This window comes from Oncorhynchus mykiss, chromosome 12, assembly GCF_013265735.2.
Source record: "Oncorhynchus mykiss isolate Arlee chromosome 12, USDA_OmykA_1.1, whole genome shotgun sequence".
In the NCBI taxonomy this organism is placed as follows: Eukaryota; Metazoa; Chordata; class Actinopteri; order Salmoniformes; family Salmonidae; genus Oncorhynchus; species Oncorhynchus mykiss.
Window position 1 is genome coordinate 97,791,166 of NC_048576.1, and position 16,980 is coordinate 97,808,145.

A 16,980-nucleotide genomic window follows, 5' to 3' on the forward strand; every position below is an offset into this window, starting at 1 on the left:
TTGGTTGTATTCCTGAGCAGGCAAAGCAGGGTGGAGAAGTATATTGACAGAGAGGGCTGAGTGATGTTACTAAGAACTAGGAGCAGCAGGGAAACTTCTGTGTAAATATTTAGTATAGTTTGTACTTTTCCGTTGGTGGGGTGAGGGCAGATGAGGGCATATAAAATAGAATAAAAATGTTATTTGTCAAATGCTTAATAAACAACAGGTGTAGACTAACAGTGAAATGTTTCCTATCGGGTCCTTCTCAACAACGCAGAGAGACAAATAGAGAATTAACAACACAAGGAATTAATACACAATGAGTAATGATAACTTGGCTATATACACGGGGTAGATATGTACATATAGGTAGGGATAAAGTGACTAGACAACAGGATAGAACCACCAGATAGTCTGGGTAGCTATTAGTTAACCATTTAACAAACTATTTAGCAAGTCTTATGACTTGGGTGTAGAAGCTGTTCAGGGTCCTGTTGGTTCTAGACTTGGTGCATCGGTACCGCTTGCCGTGGGGTAGCAGAGAGAACCGTCTATGACTTGGGGGTAGAAGCTGTTCAGGGTCCTGTTGGTTCTAGACTTGGTGCATCGGTACCGCTTGCCGTGGGGTAGCAGAGAGAACCCTCTTCAACAACAACCGTGTATGTAGACTGGTAGATATGATATCTATGTGTACCAGGGTCGTCACTATCAGACAATTGGAGAATGGTGTTTGGTATTTTATTAGGATCCCCATTAGCTGTTGCGAAAGCAGAAGCTCCTCTTCCTGGTGTCCACACAAAACATGACATAATACAGAACATTAATAGACAAGAACAGCTCAAGGAGAGAACTACATGAAAAAAATAGAAATGCACACGTAGCTTAAATGACAGTGGGTGTTGGTTCACTCTGAGAACAATTTGTGTTTCCTTTGTAATTTTTTTTTGTGTGTGTTTCTTATTTTGTAACACTTCTCTTGAACCAGGAAGTGTTGCTGTGTGGAACAGGCTGACAGGATGTTGTTATTCAAGTGATGCTGTAGTGTTTTTTATGCCTTTCCTGTTTTAACCAGATACACAGGCTGGGTTTTACACACAGGGTGTGCATCCCAAATGGCACCACATTCCATATAGTACATTACTTTTGACCTAAAGTAGTGCACTATTTAGACTACGATAGGGTTCCATTGGGGTTACACAAACAGGGAATCCGGTTTCACCTGGTTTTACAGGCCATCTCTCCGTTTCCTTGTCATCCCATGCCTAAAGACACACCCGGACTCCCCGATTGATCAACATGTCCTTTTTAATGTTTACAAAGAGGTTGAGATTGAGATTTTTATGTTTTAAATTATATATTTGTCTTATTTCTTATGTAGGCCTACTATTACACAATGTTGATTAATTAAATACATACAAAAATAACTGTAGATTGATGTGTGTCTCAATATACTATGCAATAATTTCATCTCAACATAAAAGCTTGTTGTAGAGGTTATTAAAAACGAGAAAAACACACTGTGAACAGGACAGTTAGATAATACTCATGCTAGCTTTTACGTGTCATGCTGGACAAAGGAAATTGATTCAACCCTGGCTTTGTTGTTATTGTGTCAAGGCAAGCCCTTCCCAGCCCCAGCGCCCCTCCCCCATGCCAGATATTTTGCCATGGCCAGCCGTTGCTAAGGGAAGTGACGACACCGACGTACAACAGATTGCTGAACGACGAGAAGTCGCATATTAACTATGTGGAAAAAGCCAGACGCAGAGACAGTGGTAAAAGAACATAGCAAAAAAATACAAGGGCAACGTCTTCAAAATCCATCTTCATCTTCGGGAAAAGCAATTCGGGATGATATTGAAAATAGCAAGAGCATAAACTACACACGTTAACCTTCAAAACAAACCCAGTATTATGATTTTATGACATTAGGATTGTTTTAAAAAGAGAGGTGAAAGATAGTTTGTTGGATTGTAGCTAGGGACAGTGTTACTATATCCGGATAGATAGACTACGGGAAGCAGAAAGAAGAGAGAGAAAAATAAACCGTTTCTGGAAATAATTTTGCCTTTAAAAAATATATTTGGACTAAAACTTTTTGGGACTTTTGCCTCCAACATTTTTTTTGTGGATTTTGAGCTAGCTTGCTAGCTGTAAATTGTCAATCATGGAATTGAGAGTGGGAAACCGATACAGACTGGGCAGAAAAATTGGAAGTGGTTCGTTTGGAGATATTTATTTGGGTAAGTTTCTAATATAAAACAGTTAATAGTATTTATTTTCCTCATCTATTATTTTAGCTTTTTAAAAAAAACAAAAAAAAACATTGTTTATAGCAAGCTTACATGGCATTTGCTAGCTGGCTAATAACTCCCAACGGTAGACTCGATCCAACGTCAGCTGTTCCGTTTTCGCCAGCTGATTCTAGCAAACGTTGGAACAAATTGTCCCGTTTGAATGTAACTTATCAATGCGCAGATATATTTTTTTTATCAGAGTATATCTGTGAGATACTACACACGTCAATTGTTCTTGTTGGTGATATAAACCACCCTCATTTGGGTGATCAGAACCACTAGCTAAGCCAGCTGGAAAGGTTTTGAGTCCAATGCTGTCGACCTTTTGTCAAGCTACAGAGACATAACGTTTGGTTGTGCAGAAGTCAACCAGGAAGCGGTCTGTCTGTAACAATAAGCTAAGGACCAAAGCTGAATATAGTGTCTATAAATGTCCAATTTGACTGATAACTCACGATCTGCCAGAGGCAATGGCTGACTTGACATATATTGTATTGACTGATCTCTCAACATGTTCACCACCGTTATCAGTCCCTCTTGAAAACGTTAACGCGATGGAACTGCGCGGAACACTATTTTCACTGGAGTGTTGTTGTACCAGCTATCTACTCCAATCCCTATTGACTGTCGTCGCTACTAGTTGTCAGATTGGACATGTTCTGACATGTTCTGGTGGTTTGTATGTAGTCTATGGATGAAAGTGCTTGCTGCTCATCCCTTTCGACTCTCAGCTGAGATCAAACTGTCCCTCAGGTCCAGGTGGATAAGGGGCCTAACAAGTTGATAAGACATTATCAAATAAAATGCATGGACATTACAAACTGTCCGTGGCCTAACCTAGATAACATGATGGATGGCATTTTGTCTGTTTTTCATTGATTATTTTCATTCAGCTTCAGCTGATTCATTGGGGGTGAGAGAGAGCAAGGTCATGTTTGTGACACAGAAACTGATGCAGGCCTGTGTGTGTGTGTGTGTGTCCAACTTCCATCAGGGTAGGTTATGATGAGGGCTCATACCCTCACTTACCTCATATTTTTGTTTTACTTGCAAACAACAACTGGGCTAGACCTAGTTGGATCACTTGTTACTCTGGTTTTAACAACACCGCAAACCAAACTAGATTAAAAAGGACAACATTATTGTCAAATAATATACATTTTCTTTTGCAAAGCGTTTTGTTACGGTGTGCACTACTGATTATGCCTCCTAGCCACGTCTTATTGCGCTGAAAGGACTGGATAATTAGCTATATATTAAGGACTCCACCACCTTGCCCACTGGCAGGCTTCAGGGCCTATCCAATTCTTTCTGCCCCAGGCTACGTGAAGCACTAATGTGTAGGAGTCTAGGGGTTGATTTGGAATCAGCCAGCAGTGTAGGAGTCTAGGGGTTGATTTGGAATCAGCCAGCAGTGTAGGAATCTAGGGGTCAGCCGGCAGTGTAGGAGTCTAGGGGTTGATTTGGAATCAGCCAGCAGTGTAGGAATCTAGGGGTCAGCCAGCAGTGTAGGAGTCTAGGGGTTGATTTGGAATCAGCCAGCAGTGTAGGAGTCTAGGGGTCAGCCGGCAGTGTAGGAATCTAGGGGTCAGCCGGCAGTGTAGGAGTCTAGGGGTCAGCCGGCAGTGTAGGAGGCTAGGGGTCAGCCGGCAGTGTAGGAGGCTAGGGGTCAGCCGGCAGTGTAGGAGGCTAGGGGTCAGCCGGCAGTGTAGGAGGCTAGGGGTCAGCCGGCAGTGTAGGAGGCAAGGGGTCGAAATCTGTCTGTAGTTTGTCATGATTGACCGCCGACCTTGCCCCTTATTGTCCTGGAACCAGTGTTGAGGAGCAGGGGCTGTTTTGTCCTGGAACCAGTGTTGAGGAGCAGGGGCTGTATTGTCCTGGAACCAGGGTTGAGGAGCAGGGGCTGTATTGTCCTGGAACCAGGGTTGAGGAGCAGGGGCTGTATTGTCCTGGAACCAGGGTTGGAGGAGCATGGGCTCTATTGTCCTGGAACTAGGGTTGGAGGAGCAGGGGCTCTATTGTCCTGGAACCAGGGTTGGAGGAGCAGGGGCTCTATTGTCCTGGAACTAGGGTTGGAGGAGCAGGGGCTCTATTCTCCTGGAGCCAGGGTTGGAGGAGCATGGGCTCTATTGTCCTGGAACTAGGGTTGGAGGAGCAGGGGCTCTATTGTCCTGGAACCAGGGTTGGAGGAGCAGGGGCTCTATTGTCCTGGAACCAGGGTTGGAGGAGCAGGGGCTCTATTCTCCTGGAACCAGGGTTGGAGGAGCAGGGGCTCTATTGTCCTGGAACCAGGGTTGAGGAGCAGGGGCTTTATTGTCCTGGAACCAGGGTTGGAGGAGCAGGGGCTCTATTGTCCTGGAACCAGGGTTGGAGGAGCAGGGGCTCTATTGTCCTGGGACCAGGGTTGGAGGAGCAGGGGCTCTATTGTCCTGGAACCAGGGTTGGAGGAGCAGGGGCTCTATTGTCCTGGAACCAGGGTTGGAGGAGCAGGAGCTCTATTGTCCTGGAAACAGTGTTGGAGGAGCAGGGGCTGTATTGTCCTGGTGTTGTCCTAGACTAGTGCACTGGTGGTCTTTGTCTGGTGTGGTACTCTCAGTCTCTGGTGGGGTGTTGGGCTGGGTGTGAATATATACAGACCAACACTGTCTTTGAGACAAACTAGACTTGCTGCGGTATGAGTTGTCTACTAATGCTTTCCCTCTGTGTTCAGGTTGGAGTCGGAACAGAACAGTGTCTGGTCTCCCGAGTGGTGCGGTGGTCTAAGGCATTGCATCGCTGTGCTAGCTGTGCCGCTAGAGATTCTGGGTTCGAGTCCAGGGTCTGTCGCAGTCGGCCGCAACCGGGAGACCCATGGGGCGGCGCACAATTGGCCCAGCGTCGTCCGGGTTTGGGGAGGGTTTGGCCGGCAGGGATGTCCTTGTCGCATCGCGCTCTAGCGACTCCTGTGGCGGGCAGGGAGCATGACAGCTGACACGGTCGCCAGGTGTACGGTGTTTCCTCCGACACTTTGGTGCGGCTGGCTTCCGGGTTAAGTGGGCATTCTGTCAAGAAGCAGTGCGGCTTGGTTGGGTTGTGTTTCGGAGGATGCATGGCTCTCGACCTTCACCTCTCCCGAGTCCGTACGGGAGTTGCAGCGAGGGGGCAAGACTGTAACTACCAATTGGATACAAGGAAATTGGTGGAGAAAAAGGGGTAAAAAAGAACAGTGGCTGCCCTCTGTGTTCAGGTTTGGGGTTGTGTTCGTTCGGGCACAAAGCAAGCGTTTGTTATTGGACAGCTACAGATAGAACCTCCTAGTTTCGCCTAATTTTCTAACGCTTCGTCCTTCGTGCCAACTGAACAAGACCCAGGTTGTGTTGTTCTGCTGGAGACTCTGACTGTTGTCTCCAGTGTGTCTGTCAGGACTGCTGATGTCTTGTGTAGGTCACCACCATTACCTAGTTATGTAATATGACCGTAATGTGTCTCTGTTGCAGAGCAACGCAGAACAATGATAACACTGGTGTGTTGGTGTCAGTGACTGTGTCCTGACACAGGGTGCTTCCCAAATCCACATTTCACACTATTCCCTATATTGTCCACTACTTTTGACCACAGCTCTGTTCAAAAGTAGTGCACTATATAGGGAATATAGTTAAATTTGGGACGTGACCTGTCTCACATTGATGAGAGGAAGCCATTCTAGACTATAGAGAAACACCCCTGGTCTTTAATAAGGGCGTAGGCAGCCTGGCAGCTCACACACACAGAAGTGATGTACAACCTGTGGCGACGTGAGCGATCTCTTTATTGCATGTTTGTACAGTACATCCCCGTTGGTAGATTAGCTGCTCTCACAGCAACAGCTGTACCTGTGGAGAAGCCAGCCTACATGCTGCTTACAATGTGTTGCTGTCAGATGTGTTTTCTTGGTGGAGGTCTGAATTTCACTCCCTCTTGTGTAGCGTTGTAAAATTCAGGTAATTTCCCCTAAATTGCCTTATTTCATCATCGGCTTCCAGGAATCTTCCAACTAGATTCAGAACGCTTCACCTGAGTTCTGATGTTCTCAGCCTTCACCCGAGCTCTGGCGTTCTCAGCCTTCACCCGAGCTCTGACGCTCTCAGCCTTCACCCGAGCTCTGGCGTTCTCAGCCTTCACCCGAGCTCTGGCGTTCTCAGCCTTCACCCGAGTTCTGACGTTCTCAGCCTTCACCGAAGCTCCGACGTTTTCAGCCTTCACCCGAGTTCTGACGTTCTCAGCCTTCACCGGAGCTCTGACGTTCTCATCCTTCACCCGAGCTCTGACGTTCTCATCCTTCACCCGAGCTCTGACGTTCTCATCCTTCACCCGAGCTCTGACGTTCTCAGCCTTCACCCGAGCTCTGACGTTCTCATCCTTCACCCGAGCTCTGACGTTCTCATCCTTCACCCGAGCTCTGACGTTCTCATCCTTCACCCGAGCTCTGACGTTCTCATCCTTCACCCGAGCTCTGACGTTCTCATCCTTCACCCGAGCTCTGACGTTCTCAGCCTTCACCCGAGCTCTGACGCTCTCATCCTTCACCCGAGCTCTGACGTTCTCAGCCTTCACCCGAGCTCTGACGCTCTCATCCTTCACCCGAGCTCTGACGCTCTCAATTCTGAAAGAAATAAATCAAATAGTTTACTCTTCCTTAACAAGTTGACCCTTTAGTTGGGGTTAGAATGGAAGACCCACTGGCCCTTACCTCATTCACACACAACATTCCTTTTCCCTGTGAGAACTGTGTGTGTGTGTGTGTGTGCGTGTGAACTGTGTGTGCGTCTCTTTGTGTCTTGCACGTTGTAACAGACCACTCCACCAAAGCCCCTGTTGTGAGATGTATGTGATGTAATGATGTCGCAGGGTGCGTACCAAACGGGCCCCCTATTCCCTATGTAGTGCACTACTATTGACCAGGGCCTACATAGGGAATAGGGTGCCCTTTGCAGACACAGAGAAGGGCAGAACAGAGATGTCCTTGGAGCCAGAGAGTTATTGTTACAGCCAGCTGCTCTTAATGCCCTGTTCAGACACAACTACCTGATCCATCGCCGTTTTTGAGTCCCAAATGGCCCCCTGTATGGTCATAAGCAGTGCACTATTTAGAGGAAAGGGTGCCATTTGGCACTAAGCTAATAAGTATCCTGTTCCATGCTTGTTTTCTCTCCTACAAACCCCTGTAGCTGTTTGCTTTCATGTGTAGATAGAAGATGGTTGGAAGGCCGCTCACTCTGGTTCACTTCATACAATGGTGTAATCATGTTCTATCCCCTGTGTGTGTGTGTGTGTGTGTGTTGAGGTAATCATGGTTTTGAGTACAGCTGGAATCTCTTAAGGGTCTCGGTAGCGTGCTGTGTTCTGTTCTGTGTTCCTGGTCCTGTAAAGACCCGGTGTGTGTGTGTGTTGTCATAGGCAACGAGACGTGAGGATGAGGTCAGTGTTTGGCCTGTGATTGGAGAACTGGGATGTAGTTCAACAGGGTGACACTTTCTCAATGTGCATCCCAAAGGACACCCTATTCCCTACATAGTGCACTACTTTTGACCAGAGTTCGATGGGCCCTGGCACCCTATTTCCTATTTAGTGCACTATTTTTAATGGCCCTGGTCAAAAGTAGTGCACTATATAGGGAATAGGGTGCCATAGGGCCCTGTTCAAAGGAGTGCACTATATAGGGAATAGGGTGCCATAGGGCCCTGTTCAAAGGAGTGCACTATATAGGGAATAGGGTGCCATAGGGCCCTGATCAAAGGAGTGCACTATATAGGGAATAGGGTGCACCCAACATTGCAGCTGTGCAGAAACGTACTATACTAGTCAACCCCCCCCCCCTCCCCCAAAAAATGCATTTGATATTATTTTGAGTCCTCTCTGTATGTGTTGTGGGAAGCTGTCCAGGAAGTGTAGTAAGACAAGCTAGAACGTATGTTCTCCGTGAGGATCCCATTGGCTTACACTAGGTGGAGGCTGTATCACTGAACCAGGTTGTAACTGGATTAGATGAGGGCTGGCTAAAACCAGCCAGTGAATTAGAGCCAACTAGGCTGCTTATTGACAAGCAGTTTGTGTTATTTGGTTTGGGCTGGCTGGCCTTTTGGTATAGCCTCCCGAGTGGCGCAGTGGACTAACACACTGCATCTCAGTACCAAGAGTACCTGGTTCAAATCCAGGCTGCACCACATCCGGCTGTGATTGGGAGTCCCATAGGGTGCAGCACAATTGACCCAGTGTCGTCCGGGTTTGGCCGCCATTGTAAAATAATAATTTGTTCTTAACTGACTTGCCTAGTTAAATAAAGGTTAAATAAAATAAAGGCATTGATCATCTATCTGTTTTAGGTTATGTCAAATGTATTATAAAAAAATTATGTATATCACCTTTCTCCTGAAAAACAAGAATAAGTGTTCTGGGTCATGAATAAGTTGTTGGTTTTGTGACAGGTTTACTTGAAAATAGCTGATGTAATGTTTGTCTATGTCAGGATGTTGTCCCAGCCCTAGTGTTGGCTGTAGAGCCCAGTCTATCTGCATGTGTTTGGCTTTGGCTAGTGGCAACCAATCAACTCAGCTGGGACACCAACCAACCAATAGAAAGCAGAGAACTCAGCTGGAACACCAACCAACCAATAGAGAGCAGAGAACTCGGCTGGAACACCAACCAACCAATAGAGAGCAGAGAACTCGGCTGGAACACCAACCAACCAATAGAGAGCAGAGAACTCAGCTGGAACACCAACCAACCAATAGAGAGCAGAGAACAGCTGGAACACCAGTGTTTACAAACTCCTGACAGAAATTCTAACAGTCATCCATCTCTCTCTCCCCCCAGTCCCTCCACTACTAACATAATGTGTTGTTAAGCGATCTTTAAAACACTGTTGCAACATTACCTGGCATCGCTCCAATTCCTAGTCTGTAAATCAGTGACTAAACTGTGTTACACAAACTCACACGGTGTGTTCATCTACTTAAAGGACTTGTATAAAGTTGTCCGAGCTCTTCACACCCGGGGAAGCTGACCTGTTGTGCCCCTACTTTTGAGAGTTGGGAATGTGTTTGTGTGCAAGCATTGAGGCTGATGGGTGTTTTGCACTCGAGTTCTGGTCTCTGAGGTTTTACACCAGGTCTGGGATCTGTGTTGGTACATAGCTATGGTGTGTTTCAGCAGGTGTACTGTACATGCCAGTGTTATGCTCTGGGGCTTGGGCTGATCAATACCACATGCTTGTCCCCAGCCCCCCACCTCCAAGTTCTGTGCAGTGGAAGAACACGGCCCTGCTCTGTAAAACCTGCCAAGAAAGAGATGAGCTCACAGTCTCTGTTTTCCTGACCAGACCAGAGGTCTATAATCACCACCAGGTGGTTTATCTTCTCCTGACCAGACCAGAGGTCTATAATCACCACCAGGTGGTTTATCTCCTGACCAGACCAGAGGTCTATAATCACCACCAGGTGGTATATCTCCTCCTGACCAGAGGTCTATAATCACCACCAGGTGGTTTATCTTCTCCTGACCAGACCAGAGGTCTATAATCACCACCAGGTGGTTTATCTCCTCCTGACTAGACCAGAGGTCTATAATCACCACCAGGTGGTTTATCTTCTCCTGACCAGACCAGAGGTCTATAATCACCACCAGGTGGTTTATCTCCTCCAGACCAGAGGTCTATAATCACCACCAGGTGGTTTATCTCCTCCTGACCAGACCAGAGGTCTATAATCACCACCAGGTGGTTTATCTCCTCCAGACCAGAGGTCTATAATCACCACCAGGTGGTTTATCTCCTCCAGACCAGACCAGAGGTCTATAATCACCACCAGGTGGTTTATCTCCTCCTGACCAGACCAGAGGTCTATAATCACCACCAGGTGGTATATCTCCTCCAGACCAGAGGTCTATAATCACCACCAGGTGGTTTATCTCCTCCAGACCAGAGGTCTATAATCACCACCAGGTGGTTTATCTCCTCCAGACCAGAGGTCTATAATCACCACCAGGTGGTTTATCTCCTCCTGACCAGAGGTCTATAATCACCACCAGGTGGTTTATCTCCTCCTGACCAGACCAGAGGTCTATAATCACCACCAGGTGGTATATCTCCTCCTGACCAGACCAGAGGTCTATAATCACCACCAGGTGGTATATCTCCTCCAGACCAGAGGTCTATAATCACCACCAGGTGGTTTATCTCCTCCAGACCAGACCAGAGGTCTATAATCACCACCAGATGGTTTATCTCCTCCTGACCAGACCAGAGGTCTATAATCACCACCAGGTGGTTTATCTCCTCCTGACCAGACCAGAGGTCTATAATCACCACCAGGGGGTTGAGACCTCTCCCCCTATAGGTCTGTTCTCCTGACCAGACAGGAACGTGTTTCATCCTCTTTCTGTTGTTGTTGTTGTGCCGTTAGAGGGAGGACAACGTTCTTGTAAACTGAAGGTTTTACTTGTCTTCATGTTGTACATGTTTCAGCTGCATCTGAATATGGACTTCTCTCTCATTGTATTCATATTATCCAATTGAAGAAGTTTAGCAAAGTTAACAATCTATCATGCTAATCTTTGACAATTACCTAGTTATTAAGTAGTTTTTTTTTACTTTGAGAAGTGGCCAACATTTACAAAACATCGATGCAGTTTTAGTGTGTTCAATGTTTGGACACGTGGTGTTTTTACTAGACTGACGTTGGGAGTTCCCCCTCCCTCTCCTCACTCTGATAGCATAACATGACATGCTATGGGCTCTGATTACCACCCAGCCCTGTGGATCTCTGTGTTCCTCTACGCATGGATGACATGATTGCAGATAGTCTATCCAGCCAACAGCCCCCCAGCCCTCACCCCTACTGAGTCCCAGAACAGGGAGAGATAAGCAGGGACAGGGAAGAGACTAGGGGGGGTTGGGGGATAAATAAGGGCCAGCTGCCTCCAGGCTATGAAGAGAGAGGAAAGGAAGGAAGGGAGAGAGGAGTAGAGAGACTGTTGATCTGGCTGGCTGAATAAAGCTCTACTTTCTACCCTTCTTGAAATAAGCAGCTCAGTGTTGAGAAATAAGAGGGGTTTTGTTAGCCAGTCAATTGGTGTAACACTCCTGTCCATTTCACACAGTGAAACAAATGTCAAACTGTCATACCAGCTTCAGTTACCCTCAACACACTCCATCTCCTCCTCTGTCCTTCTCTCCCCTCTCTGTCCTGTCTTTCTAGCTCTCCTCTTCCCTCCTCTCCATTATATTACACCACCACCCCCACAAGCAGGAACCCATTATATTACACCACCACCACCACAGCAGGAACCCATTATATTACACACCACCACCACAGCAGGAACCCATTATATTACACCACCACCCCCACAGCAGGAACCCATTATATTACACCACCACCCCCACAGCAGGAACCCATTATATTACACCACCACCACCACAGCAGGAACCCATTATATTACACACCACCATCACAGCAGGAACCCATTATATTACACACCACCACCACAGCAGGAACCCATTATATTACACCACCACCACAGCAGGAACCCATTATATTACACACCACCACCACAGCAGGAACCCATTATATTACACACCACCACCACAGCAGGAACCCATTATATTACACACCACCACCACAGCAGGAACCCATTATATTACACACCACCACCACAGCAGGAACCCATTATATTACACACCACCACCACCACAGCAGGAACCCATTATATTACACCACCCCCACCACAGCAGGAACCCATTATATTACACACCACCACCACAGCAGGAACCCATTATATTACACACCACCACCACAGCAGGAACCCATTATATTACACACCACCACCACAGCAGGAACCCATTATATTACACCACCACCACCACCACAGCAGGAACCCATTATATTACACCACCACCACCACAGCAGGAACCCATTATATTACACCACCACCACCACAGCAGGAACCCATTATATTACACACCACCATCACAGCAGGAACCCATTATATTACACACCACCACCACAGCAGGAACCCATTTTATTACACCACCACCCCCACAGCAGGAACCCATTATATTACACCACCACCACAGCAGGAACCCATTATATTACACCACCACCACCACAGCAGGAACCCATTATATTACACCACCACCACCACCACAGCAGGAACCCATTATATTACACCACCACCCCCACAGCAGGAACCCATTATATTACACCACCACCACAGCAGGAACCCATTATATTACACCACCACAGCAGGAACCCATTATATTACACCACCACCACCACAGCAGGAACCCATTATATTACACCACCACCACCACAGCGGGAACCCATTATATTTGTACTGTTAATTCTGTTGGTAACCAGTTTATAATAGCAGTAAAGCGCCTCGGGGGGGGGGGGGGGTTGTGGTATATAGCCGTGTCGAGCCTGAGAATAGCCCTTAGCCGTGGTATCTTGGCCACATACCACATCTCCCCGGGCCTTATTGCTTCAATAGGTCAGGTTGTAGCTAGTTCCTAGTTTGATTCCTTAAGGGATGTCTGAGCATGTCTACACACACACTCCTGCAGTATGGGCAGGAGTAGGAGTGGAGCGTTCCCTGCTCAATCTGTCAAGACGTATCACATTCCTGTTAAGATAACCCACACCCTGACCGGCTCCCCTAAAACGTTGTCTCATGTTCACTTCATGCCTACAGAATCCCTAGCCAAGATAACCCACACCCTGACCGGCTCCCCTAAAACGTTGGCTCACGTTCACTTCATGCCTACAGAATCCCTAGCCAAGATAACCCACACCCTGACCGGCTCCCCTAAAACGGAGTCTCACGTTCACTTCATGCCTACAGAATCCCTAGCCAAGATAACCCACCCCCTGACCGGCTCCCCTAAAACGTTGTCTCATGTTCACTTCATGCCTACAGAATCCCTAGCCAAGATAACCCACACCGGCTCCCTTAAAACGGAGTCTCACGTTCACTTCATGCCTACAGAATCCCTAGCCAAGATAATCCACACCGGCTCCCCTAAAACGTTGTCTCATGTTCACTTCATGCCTACGGAATCCCTAGCCAAGATAACCCACACCCTGACCGGCTCCCCTAAAACGGAGTCTCACGTTCACTTCATGCCTACAGAATCCCTAGCCAAGATAACCCACACCCTGACCGGCTCCCCTAAAACGGAGTCTTACGTTCACTTCATGCCTACAGAATCCCTAGCCAAGATAAACCACACCCTGACCGGCTCCCCTAAAACGGTGTCTCACGTTCACTTCATGCCTACAGAATCCCTAGCCAAGATAACCCACACCCTGACCGGCTCCCCTAAAACGTTGTCTCATGTTCACTTCATGCCTACAGAATCCCTAGCCAAGATAACCCACACCCTGACTGTTTTGTGTTTATAGAGCGAGAGCATCTAACCTCCTAGCCGTTCTTCTTTATGAGTTGGAGCTGAAGGAGAGGTGTTCTTGTTCTGTTGTTGCATGTTTCTGTGTTTCACAAGCGTGGTTGGCCACAGGCAAGGCCTGTTTGTGTAGACAGAGTGAAATCTGTGTAGTTTATTTTCAGGCGTTGTGTTTATAGAGAGAGAGAGAGACCTTCTAGTCTTTCCTTGTTGATGAGTTGGAGCCTTGAATCCCAGAAAGATGTCTGCAGAATCCCTAGCCAAGATAACCCACACCGGCTCCCTTAAAACGGAGTCTCACGTTCACTTCATGCCTACAGAATCCCTAGCCAAGATAATCCACACCGGCTCCCCTAAAACGTTGTCTCATGTTCACTTCATGCCTACGGAATCCCTAGCCAAGATAACCCACACCCTGACCGGCTCCCCTAAAACGGAGTCTCACGTTCACTTCATGCCTACAGAATCCCTAGCCAAGATAAACCACACCCTGACCGGCTCCCCTAAAACGGTGTCTCACGTTCACTTCATGCCTACAGAATCCCTAGCCAAGATAACCCACACCCTGACCGGCTCCCCTAAAACGTTGTCTCATGTTCACTTCATGCCTACAGAATCCCTAGCCAAGATAACCCACACCCTGACTGTTTTGTGTTTATAGAGCGAGAGCATCTAACCTCCTAGCCGTTCTTCTTTATGAGTTGGAGCTGAAGGAGAGGTGTTCTTGTTCTGTTGTTGCATGTTTCTGTGTTTCACAAGCGTGGTTGGCCACAGGCAAGGCCTGTTTGTGTAGACAGAGTGAAATCTGTGTAGTTTATTTTCAGGCGTTGTGTTTATAGAGAGAGAGAGAGACCTTCTAGTCTTTCCTTGTTGATGAGTTGGAGCCTTGAAGCAGAACAACACGTTTGTTTGGTTGGTGTTCTGTGCTGTTGCACGTTTCTGTGTTTCCCAAACCTCAACTTGCTAGTTGGCCTGTTCATATGTTCACACTACATAGACTGAATGCTCTGGATCTGAAAAGAGCGGCCCCAGCGGTCATTGAGTTTGTTGTCCAGGCGTGTTTCTGAGGCGAGGGAGAGAGAGGCCTGTTGCTCTGCAGCCAGAGCGTGAACCTCGCTGGCCTCGTCTGACGTGAAGAGGGGAGAGCGGAACGTCTAGACTTGCACCGTCACAACCATTATGCTAATGTGCTGTGAACCGAGAGAGAGTCCTTTCCTTTTCGATAGCGATGCTAAAGGCAGTGTTGTCTGTGTGTGTTTATAGTTTTGTGCGTAGCTTCAGAGCGTGTGTGTGTGTGTGAGCATAGCCTGAGGGCAGCAGAGTGTGACAAGATTTTCTGTGTCCTGTCCCTCCCCTGAACAATAGAGAAGCTCCATTTAGATGGAAATGGGCTGGTGGTATGTCCAATGGAGCATTGAGACAGCATGATGGATACCCACAAACCCCACTGACGTGTGTGTGTGTTATGAAGGGGGTAGTGGTTAATGTAGGGTACATTTTAGTAGGTCTATGTTATGGAGTGGGAATAGTTTGTCATTGTTGAGTTGTACACGTTTCAATCAGTCGATACAGGCCCCTCCTATGCAAACGATTCTAAATATGGCTGCCTGGAATGGGAATCACTGGTTCCTTCAATACAAACGATTCTAAATATGTCTGCATGGAATAGGAATCACTGGTTCCTTCAAAACAAACGATTCTAAATATGGCTGCCTGGAATAGGAATCACTGGTTCCTCCAGTTGGTGAGGTCTACAGAATTAACTGCATTTTGCTTCAATATTTTCCCCTAACTGAATGCGTGCAAAAAGACTGAGGGATCACATTGACAGCTTTACTATCAGGGTTACTAACTAACCCACATTGACAGCTATACTATCAGGGTTACTAACTAACCTATACTATCAGGGTTACTAACTAACCCACATTGACAGCTATACTACCAGGGTTACTAACTAACCCACATTGACAGCTATACTATCAGGGTTACTAACTAACCCACATTGACAGATTTACTCTCAGGGTTACTAACTAACCTATACTATCAGGGTTACTAACTAACCCACATTGACAGCTATACTATCAGGGTTACTAACTAACCCACATTGACAGCTATACTATCAGGGTTACTAACTAACCCACATTGACAGCTATACTATCAGGGTTACTAACTAACCCACATTGACAGCTATACTATCAGGGTTACTAACTAACCCACATTGACAGCTATACTACCAGGGTTACTAACTAACCCACATTGACAGCTATACTACCAGGGTTACTAACTAAGCCACATTGACAGCTATACTATCAGGGTTACTAACTAACCCACATTGACAGCTATACTATCAGGGTTGCTAACTAACCCACATTGACTATTAACCCTTCATGTCCTTACTATCAGGGTTGCTAACTAACCCACATTGACCATTTAACCCTTCATGTCTATACTAGCAGGGTTACTAATCAATCATGTTTATTTACTGGATGAGGAGTGATTTAAGGGTTACACACACACACACACAGGAATCGATGATGGGCAGCGAGCCAGTGACTTTGGCTCTATACAAAGCCATTTAGACACACTACACATCTGTCTGTAGGACACACACGCTACACATCTGTCTGTAGGACACACACGCTACACATCTGTCTGTAGGACACACACACACGCTACACATCTGTCTGTAGGACACACACACACGCTACACATCTGCCTGTAGGACACACACCACACACGCTACACATCTGCCTGTAGGACACACACCACACGCGCTACACATCTGCCTGTAGGACACACACCACACGCGCTACACATCTGCCTGTAGGACACACACCACACGCGCTACACATCTGCCTGTAGGACACACACCACACGCGCTACACATCTGCCTGTAGGACACACACCACACGCGCTACACATCTGCCTGTAGGACACACACCACACGCGCTACACATCTGCCTGTAGGACACACGCGCGCTACACATCTGCCTGTAGGACACACACACACGCGCTACACATCTGCCTGTAGGACACACACACACGCGCTACACATCTGCCTGTAGGACACACACAATCTGTCCATGAACCATAGGTAAATGCATTAGTGAGGTGAAGGGAGGGAAGTGAAAGTTTTGGTTAGTTACATAACATGTATAGAGTCTGTTACACACCTACCAGAGGAACTAGTCCCATTTACACAGGCTGTACCAGGATCCTGATCTGTCTATAACATTACACAGGCCGTACCAGGAGGATCCTGATCTGTCTATAACATTACACAGGCTG

At 47.1% G+C, this 16,980-nt stretch overlaps 1 protein-coding gene across 2 annotated transcripts in view; it reads left to right on the forward strand.

The window, feature by feature from the left end:
• Nucleotides 1–1,662: 1,662 nt before the first annotated feature.
• The window catches only part of LOC118937809 (casein kinase I), a 67,693-nt gene continuing 52,375 nt past the window's right edge, over nt 1,663–16,980 (forward strand). For both annotated transcript variants that reach the window (XR_005035253.1, XM_036939417.1), the window contains exon 1: nt 1,663–2,225. Coding sequence is in view for 1 of the 2 variants with exons in the window: in XM_036939417.1 (XP_036795312.1) it covers nt 2,150–2,225 (76 nt within the window). In the remaining variant the exon portion in view is untranslated. The remainder of the gene's footprint in view (nt 2,226–16,980) is intronic.